Source organism: Lithobates pipiens, unplaced genomic scaffold (assembly GCF_037356315.1).
Source record: "Lithobates pipiens isolate NorthernLeopardFrog02 unplaced genomic scaffold, aLitPip1_a1.2 Scaffold_1, whole genome shotgun sequence".
Lineage (NCBI taxonomy): Eukaryota > Metazoa > Chordata > Amphibia > Anura > Ranidae > Lithobates > Lithobates pipiens.
Genome location: NW_027507685.1, coordinates 167,780,556 through 167,791,905, shown reverse-complemented (window position 1 = coordinate 167,791,905; position 11,350 = coordinate 167,780,556). Strand labels below are relative to the sequence as shown.

General features: G+C 42.1%; 1 protein-coding gene across 1 annotated transcript in view; it reads right to left on the bottom strand.

Moving 5' to 3' along the window:
* Positions 1-315: 315 nt before the first annotated feature.
* The window catches only part of WDR38 (WD repeat domain 38), a 172,940-nt gene continuing 161,905 nt past the window's right edge, over positions 316-11,350 (bottom strand). Inside the window, exons 8-9 of the mRNA XM_077478846.1 lie at positions 5,999-6,046; positions 316-4,567 (exon numbers count right to left, since the gene is read on the bottom strand). Coding sequence (XP_077334972.1) covers positions 4,478-4,567; positions 5,999-6,046 — 138 coding nt within the window. The 3' untranslated portion in view covers positions 316-4,477. The remainder of the gene's footprint in view (positions 4,568-5,998; positions 6,047-11,350) is intronic.

The following is an 11,350-nucleotide window of genomic DNA, read 5'->3' as shown; positions in this document are numbered from 1 at the left end:
CACTCATCAAGAGTGCCTCACTATGCCTGCCTTTCCACCCAGCAATAAAAGCTGCGCTTTCTCTGCCTCTCTGTGTCTCTATGAATGAAACACAATCTATGAATGGAGGATGGATGGACAATTTAAAGGTCTGTGCCCTCTATTCTCAGATCGTGTTTCATTCATAGAAGCTGTAGTAAGACTTCTATGAATGGAGTAGCTGGGTGAAAAAAGGGCATGTGACAGCTCCCTTAGTTCTTTTACTACAGAATGGAGTGTAAAATGGAGGTTTAATAACAAAATAACTTTATTACACACTTATGAAACAAAGACAGTACACTAGTCAAAGCATTTTGTGTTAATTGGAAATATATTGTACATTTCAAATATACCCTAATTGTTACTATTTCAAGTCCACTTTAGCATTAAAAGGAGAAGAATTTTAAGTGAACTCAACAATTCTACTATCACTTCTCCTTCTACAGTAAGTTTATCATTTTTTTGTACTGTAAATGAAGGTGCTGCACCTTAACAAAAGCTGTTGAAATTTGTAAAGTGACAACTGATTTTATTCATAATTTGAACTTAGATTCTCAGGACCTTAACAGGTATTTAGGCTCTGTTTGGAATTTAACAGATGCAAAAGAAACATCACTATGTGTAATCATCATGATCTCCAGCCCAGTGCACACATTAAAGGATAAGTTTGTCTTTAAAAAAATAAATAAATGCACATCTTTTTTGCAGGTAAAAAAAATGTGCATTTATTATTTTTTATTGTGAGTCTGTAAAGCATTGCACCTGTGATCAGCAGATCATGGGTGCTATGCTGGGCTCTTGCAGAATGTCTGTATAAGCTGTCTGCTCATATGAGCAGGCAGTTACACACTGACAGGAAGCATCAATGAACCACCTAAAGCACTTAACAGTGCCCTGGTAGTTCATTGAGAGCTAAAAGCTGACAGTCGCAAAGGCTGTCGGTACTTTTAGTTTCCCATTCACATAACTCTGTGAGTGAATGGCTGTGTGGGCAGAGCCTGGTATGGCTGTATCTTTTTAGAATTGTGACAGCAAGCGGGGGGAGAAGATCCCCATCCTGCTGTCACAGCGAGGACTTGGGGAGGCGCCAGGGCAAGAGCAGTAACAGCCCTAAAAATGTGTGTATGATGTAACATGGTATAAAGGGTTAACTTATCCTTTAGAACTCTCTCACACTGGGGTGCTTTTCAGGCAATTTAACGTTAAAATAGCACCTCTAAAGCTCTGGAAAAGTGCCTCCCAAATCATCCCAGTGTGAAAGCCCGAGTGCTTTCACACTGGGGTGGTGCGCTTGCAAGACAGGAAACAATAGTCCTGCAAGCCAAATCTTTGGGGCATGCAGGAGCAGTTTTACACTGCTCCAAAAACGTCCTGCCCATTGAAATGAATGAAGCGCCTGCAAAGCTATTCGGCAGAGCATTACAGCCTTTAGTTCAATGATTTTTTTAATCTGAATTATATGTGATGGATCAGAACACAATAGTCTAAGTTGGCGAAGTAAAATTTGAAAAATATATACATAAAACTATATCTTTCAGAAATAAAAAAAAATGATGATTGGTATGTGCATATGTATTCACCCCCTTTGTTATGAAGCCCATAAAAAGCTCTGGTGCAACCAATTACCTTTGAAGTCACATAATTAGTGAAATGATGTCCACCTGTGTGCAATCTAAGGGTCACATGATCTGTCATTACATGTACACACATTTTTTGGAGGGCCCCAGAGGCTGCAACACCTAAGCAAGAGGCACCACTAACCAAACACTGCCATGAAGACCAAGGAACTCTCCAAACAAGTAAGAGACAATGTCGTTGAGAAGTACAAATCAGGGTTAGGTTATGAAAAAATATCCAAATCTTTGATGATCCTTAGGAGCACCATCAAATCTATCATAACCAAATGGAAAGAACACAACAGCAAACCTGCCAAGACCAAAACTCATGGACCGGGCAAGGAGGGCATTATTCAGAGAGGAAGCACAGAGACCAAAGGTAACCCTGGGAGGAGCTGCAAAATTCCACAGCAGAGACTGGAGTATCTGTACATAGGACGTCGATAAGCCGTACGCTCCATAGAGTTGGTCTTAATGCCAGAGTGGTCAGAAGAAAGCCATTACTTTCAGCAAAAAAAAAAAAAAAATGGCACATTTTGAGTTTGCAAAAAGGAATGTGGGAGACTCCCAAAATGTATGGAGGAAGGTTTTCTGGTCTGATGAGACTAAAATTTTGGCTATCAAAGAAAACGCTATGTCTGGCACAAACCCAACACACCACATTACCCAAAGAACACCATCCCCACAGTGAAACATTGTGGTGGCAGCTTAATGCTGTGGGGGATGTTTTTAAGCAGTTGGGACTGAGAAAATGGTCAAAGATGAGGGAACGATGGATGGTGCTAAATACAGGGATATTCTCGAGCAAAACCCGTAGCACTCTGTGTGTGATTTGAGGCTAGGATGGAGGTTCACCTTCCAGCAGGACAATGACCTCAAATACCCCACTGCTAAAGCAACACTTGAGTGGTTTAAGGGGAAACATGTAAATGTGTTGGAATGGCCTAGTCAAAGCCCAGACCTCAATCCAACAGAAAATCTGTGGTCAGACTTAAAGATTGCTGTTCACAAGTGCAAACCATACAACTTGAAGGAGCGGCTTTGCAAGGAGGAATGGGCAAATATTCCAGTGGTAAGATGTGGCAAGCTCATAGAGACTTATCCAAAGCGACTTGGAGCTGTGATAGCCGCAAAAGTTGGCTCGACAAAATATTGACTTTAGGGGGGGTGAATAGTTATGCACATTGACTTTTTCTGTTATTGTGTCCTATTTGTTTGCTTCACAAAAAAAAACCAAAAAAAAAACCAACAACACACATCTTCAAAGTTGTAAGCATGTTCTGTGAATTAAAATGATGCAAATCCTCAAACAATCCATGTTAATTCCAGGTTGTGAGACAACAAAACATGAAAAATGCCAAGAGGGTGAATACTTTTGCAAGGCACTGTATTTAAATCACTTTTTTTTTCCTTCTGGGAAATTATCACTTTTTTTGCTATGCCTCACTGGTGAGATATCACTTTACTTCTGGTCTCTTAGACATAACAGGAAGAGAGGATATCTTTCCAAAATTAGGGAAATCTTCTGTTACATGTCACTGGAACAAGTAGCCCTAAAAGGAAGATTTCCCCTTTATGCCTGTACAAAATTTGGACTACTTCCCAGCCTCAATCTTGATATAAAAAACTGGGGTAAAAGTTATAAAAACCTGACAGGGGTTCTAAACTCACAACTCCATTAATGCATAATTAGAAAAAAAAAAACACTTTAAAAGGGAACCTGTGATTTGAAAAGATTTGGGGAAATTAGTGCGCTTAACCAATCGTATGCAAAGCTGCTAACACTAAAATAAAGAAAGTCGAAGAAATATGTAACAGTGTAGCACTAAAAAACATCAACAAAACAGCATAATACAGTGCATAAAATGTATAAACCAAGACTAATAATATATACTGAGAAAATTATATTGATAATAATCCAGTGACAAAAAAAAACTGTGAAAACATGAATTCACCACAGTAGTGAGCTTATGGAAAACAAATGTCCATAAATGTGAAGCATTTAGGATCCATTCTTGAGGTGACGCTTAAAAAGTGGAAAGAAGTGGGTGGCTGTTAGGATGCCAGAGATAGTATGTCTTCTACCAAGGAAATAAGATATACATTCTTACCCGATGGAGTGGACTCACATGCCAACGGCAGTGAGTCAATCGAGCTTGTATAGGCCAAAGCCTGGAAGTCCAATGCTGCACGGGACTTAGATGGAACTGGAAGCAGATGGGAATTGATCCAGACGTAGATAGTGGTTAAAAAGATGCTCTCACCCAGACCAACATAAAGATAAGAAACAAAAAGGCTCCACATGGTGCTGGTCAAAAAGGGGGATTTATTGTAAAAAAGTACAAACATCAAAATCACAGATGTGTACAAAGAATTTGATCACAAGGTTAAAAAGCAATGTGGGGAGCGATGAAGATTCATAATTTATTTGTTTTTTAGCGTTACACTGTGTTTTCACATATTTCTTTGAACCTGTGATTTGTCTGTGTAGGTCACCTGCGTGCAGTAGGCGGGGAGGGCAAGGGAGGGAAGGCCTAACTTTCTATGGACACTGACTTTAAAGTGAGCTTGTTGGTTTTCCCTGCATAGCCAAAGCACCGGTTCCCTTCACAGGTCCACTTATCTTTGATCATTACAGAAGTACCTATCCACTTGTAATGTTCCATTATTTCAGAAAAAAGGTCATCCTATTTCAGTAATGCTGCTACATTGCACTTTTTTAAAAGTAGAACCCAATTTAAGATTTCTGCCTGGGTCTAAAGTCTATGTTCTCCAAAACGAAAACCCAGCTGTGGTGCGCATGGTAGATAAAAGGCTGGTTTCATATTCCTTCATAATGTGCTTCAATCCAATTCGTAAAAACCCATGGCTCCAATTAGCAGCAGTGTGCCCTTAGGGGAAAACATACAAGTATGGGCCGTGTCTAGCATTCCCTGTAATAAAAAAAGAATATGTTAATTCAAAGTCATTACCAATCAGCCTGCTTCATGGACAGTAGGAAAAAAACAGGTTTATTTTAAATTTTTCTTAAAAAAAAAAAAAAAAACACAAACGTAACAAAGCTGAAAATGAAAGCAAGCCCTTCAGTAGCTTTCAATAGGTGTAAAACCACAATACTGCTCTATTACTTTTAGATGCATTCTAGAGCAGTGGTCGTCAACATTTTGGACTTCACGGATCACTAAACTCACAATTTGTAATCCCACGGACCACTAACATGAATTTTACATGACTTATACACACACTGTTCTGGCTCTCTGCTCCCCTCCCCCTGGATCACACTGCTGCCTTATACACACACACACACACACACACAATGCTCCAGCCCCCCTCTGCCCCCTTCGGAATCTACATCACACCACTGCCTCATAAATTGATCTAACCTCCTTATCCAGCCATGTGATCGTGCTTCCTCCCTCAGTTTGTGATCAGCGCTGCCATTGGAAGCCCCCTCATTCACCTTTTAGAGCTCACAGGAGCCAGAAAACAACAGTGGAAATAACATTGGGCAGCATACATACACCACAATGTTGACTTGTGGCAGAACCCCTGGGGACCACCAAAATGTTCTCCAAGACCATCAGTGGTCCATGATCCACTGGTTGGCGACCACTCTTCTAGAGCACATCAAGTGCCCAGAGCACTATGGCAATCTAATATATAATTTTCCAAATTGGACTGAGAGCTGGCTCTCCTCACATTTCTTTTGATCAGTACAGTTGCTACAGTACAACTACAGTATCACCACTGAAATATCCTTGCTGTCTCTGATAGAAAGGAAAGTTGCCCCATATAGAAGTATAAAGCTACAGTCCCATCTTGACCCACACATATTACAGCTTGTTGTATCTTACTTCAATGGCTTCCATAATTATACCCAGACTAAGGTAAAGTCCACTTTCTGATTTACTTACATTTTCGCATATAGATTGGGGGCATTTCTTAAACCCCTTATACAAAAAAAAATGGCACCTTAAATCAAAATTAGCCACAAGCAGGTGCCTACATGTACCAACCGATATCTATTCTCGCTATTATTCTTTTGCTTTCAGGCTACCATGGTCCCTGAAACCCAGGGTGTCTAAAATGCAAATTTCAGATCTATGATGAGACATGGGTGGAAGCAAACCGTCTTTTGTTTTCTTTCTCTTGATATTTACTTTGGAGTATCCCAGCTTTTAAACTGAAAATTATTGAAAGGTATGTGCGGGTGCCTACTTTTAATTCATGGTACCACTTTAATTCAATTATACAGTACATAGTTGTTCGGTTGTTAAGACATGTTATTTCAAAGAAGAGCTTATTTTCTAGATTTATTTTTTAAATAAAAAAGAAACATTACATAAGCTCATCATTTTTCCTACCTTGAGGACTTTTATACATTTCCCATTTTCACAGTCCCAAAGCCTTACCTGGAAAAATAACAAATTTGTTAAAAGTTTTTGTTAGGATGCTTTACCCTCTATTCATTCTATTCACCCAATAAACAACTTAATTCTAAAATGCAAGCATTGCGAGTGTCAAGACACAAAATGACATTTCAGTTAAAGCTGAACTTCAGAAAACAACTAAATAGTTACATAGTAGGTGAAGTTGAAAAAAGAAAGAAAAGTTCATCAAGTCCAACCTTTGTTTGTGATTATATGTCAGTATTACCTTGTATATCCCTGTATGTTGTGGTCGTTCAGGTGCTTATCTAATCGTTTTTTGAAACTATCAATGCCCCCCGCTGAGACCACCAGCCATGGACCCTTTATTAGCTTTGTTGCCCTTCTTTGTACTCGCTCTATTTCCAGTACATTCCTGAGGACTGGTGCCCAGAACTGAACAGCATACTGCAGGTGTGGCCGGACCAGTCTTGTAGAGTGGGAGAATTATCACTTTTATCCCTGGAGTTAATCCCTTTTTTTTAATGCATGCCAATATTCTGTTTGCCTTGTTAGAAGCAGCTTGGCCTATCATTGCTGAGTCTATCATCTATTAGGACCCTATGGTCCTTTTCTACCCTAGAGTCCCCCAGAGGTTCTCCTCTAGTGTGTAGATTGCATTCATATTTTGCCACTCAAATGCATTATTTTACATTTTTCTACATTAAACCTCAATTGCTATGTAGTTGCCCACCCCATTCATTTGTTCAGATCTTCTTGTAAGGTTTCCACATCCTGCGGAGAAGTTATTGCCCTGCTTATCTTAGTATCGTCCGCAAATACAGACCTTGAACTGTTTACCCCATCCTCCAGGTCGTTTATGAACAAATTAAATATGACTGGTTCAAGCACAGAACCCTGTGGGACACCACTAACCACCCCTGACCATTCCGAGTATTCCCCATTTATCACCACCCTCTGAACTTGCCCTTGTAGCCAGTTTTATTGAGAATACAGATCAATCCATGTATTGACCCTATGGTCCATGCTAACGGACCTTATTTTGTAAAGTAAATGTTTAAGGTTTAACTGTGCCAAATGCTTTTGCAAAATCCCGAAAACAAAAATAGCTATTTAAAAAATCATACATTTGAACTGTGTTACCTGCCTAATAATATGTAATTTTGTTTATCTAGTGCTGTGATTTTGATTTCCCAGCCAAGTAGCACAGCAGCATTATTCAATCTCTTTAGCCTCTCTGCAGACTCAGAAGTACAGTCTGATCTAGCACTTAGTCCTCTGTTCTTTACCTCGACTTTCTTAACCACTTCAATACCAGGCACTCCCCCCCCCCTCCCCCTCCCTCCTGCCCAAGCCAATTTTCAGCTTTCTGTGCTGTCACTGTTTGAATGACAATTGCGCGGCCATGCTACACTGTACCCAAACAGAAAATATATATATATATATATATATATATATATATATATATATATATATATATATAAAGCTCCCTGGGATGAGCAGTTTCTCAGGCACTGATACCCAAATCCGATAAGTGACAAACATTGCGGTGTTTATTTGTGGTATATACAAGTCCATATACAGGTGCTGTATAGTGCTCCAGAAAACAAAATAAAGGGCAAAGTAACAAAACACAAAACCTAGCAGTGTCACGGCTCTAGCTATACAGTGTGCAGGCCCTCACTACCAGTCTCAACAAGCCTAACGCTTGTCAGTCTCTACAAAGAACCGTTTAAGAGGTTTTACCAACCTTACTCTCTTTACAAACAAACTTGGTGTGAATGTCCCAGGCAGAGAGCAAAGGCTGTCTGCTCAGGTGAGCCTAAATTAGCCTGGGGAGGAGGGCCAAGATCCGAACTGGATCATGGATCACAGATTTCTGAACATGTATGAGAGGAGCCTGGGAGAGGTATAAACCCCGAACAGGACTTTTCCTGGCTCTCTCTGGGACGCTCTGCTACATATCCTCCCCCCTTGTTTCAACCCCAGGGTTGGAACACCTGTGGCCCAACAGGAGTGAACACGGGACAGGGCATCTACATTTCCCATCTCAACACCTGGCCTGTGTTTTACGGTGAAGGAGTAATCCTGTAGAGCCAAAAACCACCGGTTCACCCGTCTATTAGTCTCCTTTTGGGCCATCCATTTCAGGGGAGCATGGTCAGTTACTAACTCAAACTGGCGCCCTAACAAATAGTACCTGAGCGCATCCACGGCCCACTTTATGGCTAAACATTCCTTTTCAATGACTGCATACTTTTTCTCATGGTCATTGAGCTTCCTGCTTAGGTATACCACAGGGTGTTCTTCCCCATTGTGTACCTGCGATAGTACTGCCCCGATACCAACATCAGACACATCCGTCTGAACCAAAAAATCTTTGGAGAAATCGGGGGATTACAGAACTGGCTGTGCACAAAGAGCATTCTTCAGGACTTGGAAAGACTCTTCTGCTATTGGGGACCATTTCACCATTACAGAGTCTTTACCTTTTGTCAGGTCTGTCAGAGGGGCAGCTATAGTTGCAAAATTTGGAATAAATCTTCTATAATACCCTGCGATGCCAAGAAAGGCCCTGGCCTGCTTCTTGTTTGCAGGACGTGGCCACTCCTGGATGGCTTCTATTTTACTCACATGAGGTTTTATGACACCACGGCCAATAGTGTAGCCCAAATACTTGGCTTCCTCTAGACCAATGGCACATTTTTTTAGATTTGCCGTAAAACCATCTTTGAAGAGGGAATCCAGGACAGCCTGGACACGAGGCAAGTGGGACTCCCAGTTAGCGCTATATACCACTATGTCATCTAAATAGGCTGCTGCATATCGTCGGTGGGGTCTTAGGGTCCTGTCCATGGCCCTCTGAAATGTCGCGGGGGCATTTTGCAACCCAAAAGGCATTTTTTTATATTGAAAGGAACCCTCCGGGGTCACAAATGCAGTCTTCTCTTTGGCGCCATCAGTCAGGGGTATTTGCCAATACCCTTTTGTCAAGTCCAAAGTGGTAATATAGCGAGCTTTGCCAAGTTGGTCTATAAGTTACTACTCTGGGCATGTGTCAAACTTTGTCACTGCATTAAGCTTCCTGAAGTCATTACAGAACCTCCAAGTGCCATCCGGTTTTGGGACTAACACGATGGGGCTAGACCAGTCACTATTGGATTCCTCAATAACATCCAGCTCCAACATTCTTTTAACTTCATTGCTGATGTCTTTTCTCCTCGCCTCAGGAATTCTGTACGGTTTGAGCTTGACACGTACCCCAGGTTCAGTAACAATATCATGCTGAACTGCTGAAGTCATGCCAGGTAACTCTGAAAATTTCTCTCTATTCCTTATCAGGAACTCTCTAGCTTCCCGTTTTTGGGAACATGACAAGGTATCAGGAATTGTGACCTCAGGGATCAGAGGGGACTCAGTACCCTTAGGCGTTACCAGGAGGGATCTCGCAGTTAACGCCAGTCTATCTTTCCAGGGCTTTAACAGGTTTACATGGTAAACCTGCTCGGGCTTCCTTTTCCCTGGTTGATACACCTTGTAGTTGACTTCCCCAACTCTTTCAATTACTTCAAAGGGACCCTGCCACTTAGCCAGGAACTTGCTTTCAACAGTAGGAACCAACACCAGGACCCTGTCACCAGGTGAGAAAACCCGGAGTTGGGCCCCCCTGTTGTATATTCTCCGTTGGGCTGCCTGGGCCTGCAGTAAGTGTTCTTTTACCACTGGCATGATTGCTGCAATCCTCTCCTGCATTTGAGCGATGTGCTCAATGACACTTTTATGGGGTGTCTGCTCCCCCTCCCAAGTTTCCTTGGCTATGTCTAAAAGTCCCCGAGGGTGTCTCCCATAAAGCAACTCAAATGGGAGAGTACCCCGTAGAGGACTGGGGACCCTCCCTGATGGCAAACATCAAGTATGGTATCAGGAAGTCCCAGTTTTTCCCATCCTTGTCAACAACCTTTTTTAACATGCTCTTTAACGTCTTATTGAAGCGTTCCACCAAGCCATCGGTTTGAGGATGGTACACTGAGGTTTGCAATTGTGTCACCTTAAACAACTTGCACAGCTCCCTAGTTATTCGCGACATAAATGGGGTGCCCTGGTCTGTAAGGACTCCTTTAGGGATGCCCACCCGACTGAATACCATAAACAGCTCCTTGGCGATGTTTTTAGCAGAAGCGGTGCGTAAGGGAACCGCTTCAGGATAACGAGTAGCATAATCCACGATTACTAGGATATGCTGATGACCCCGGGCAGACTTGGGAAGTGGACCCACAAGGTCCATGGCAATCCTCTCAAAGGGCACTTCAATAATAGGTAATGGCACTAAAGGACTTCGGAAGTGGGGTAGTGGGGCTGACATCTGACACACAGGACAGGATTGACAATAATTATCAATATCTTTCTGTACCTTGGGCCAGTAAAGCGTATGCATCACCCTTTCAGTCGTTTTTTCAACCCCTAAATGGCCTCCTAGCAAGTGCCCATGGGCAAGTTCCAACACCACCCGTCTGCATGGCTTAGGGACCACCAATTGTTCAACCACTTCATCATTCATTTTACATACACGATACAGTAAATCCTCACTGCTGCTGAAATAAGGAAAACAGGGCCTGTCCCCTGGTTCGACAGGTACCTCATTAACCACTATTACATTTTCCCAGGCCCTGGTGAGGGTCTGGTCTTTTCTTTGCTCAGTACCAAAATTTTCCTTGTGCACATTAAGGTCAGCAAACTCCAATGTAGGCTCGGATTCAGCAGATGGCTGTCCAGCTCTACTGGTCGTGGGGACTTCCTCAGACTCCTCCAGGTCTCCTGCTAAAACCGATAGGGGAAAACCCGGGGAGCCCTGAGCGGAATCCCCTGCACCCACTTTGTCAGTAGTGGCTAGGAGTTCTGGGTCTGCCACTGAGTCAGGTACTGCGACCGGGTCGGGACGATCCCACAATTCCCAAAACGTAGGGAAGTCTCTACCAATGATGGCCTCATGCACCAAGTGGGGGACAAGTCCAACCTGATGGGTCACCGTACCTAAGCCAGTTTTAAACCGAACAGTGGTTATAGGGTACTCCCTGGTATCCCCATGAATACAGGTCACAGCAATTTTTTTAGCATGACAATTCACAGGTTCAATCATTTCAGCTGTAACCAAAGTCACTAGACTTCCAGAATCCAGCAAGGCTGTAATAGGCTTATCATTAATAGTCATTTGACACATTGGTTTTTCCATATTTGGCGTTGCAGCGCATGAAACAGCTGCAAACATAGACTGTCTCCTAATGGAAAATAAATAAATCAATAAATAAATAAAATAAAAAAAATCGCACT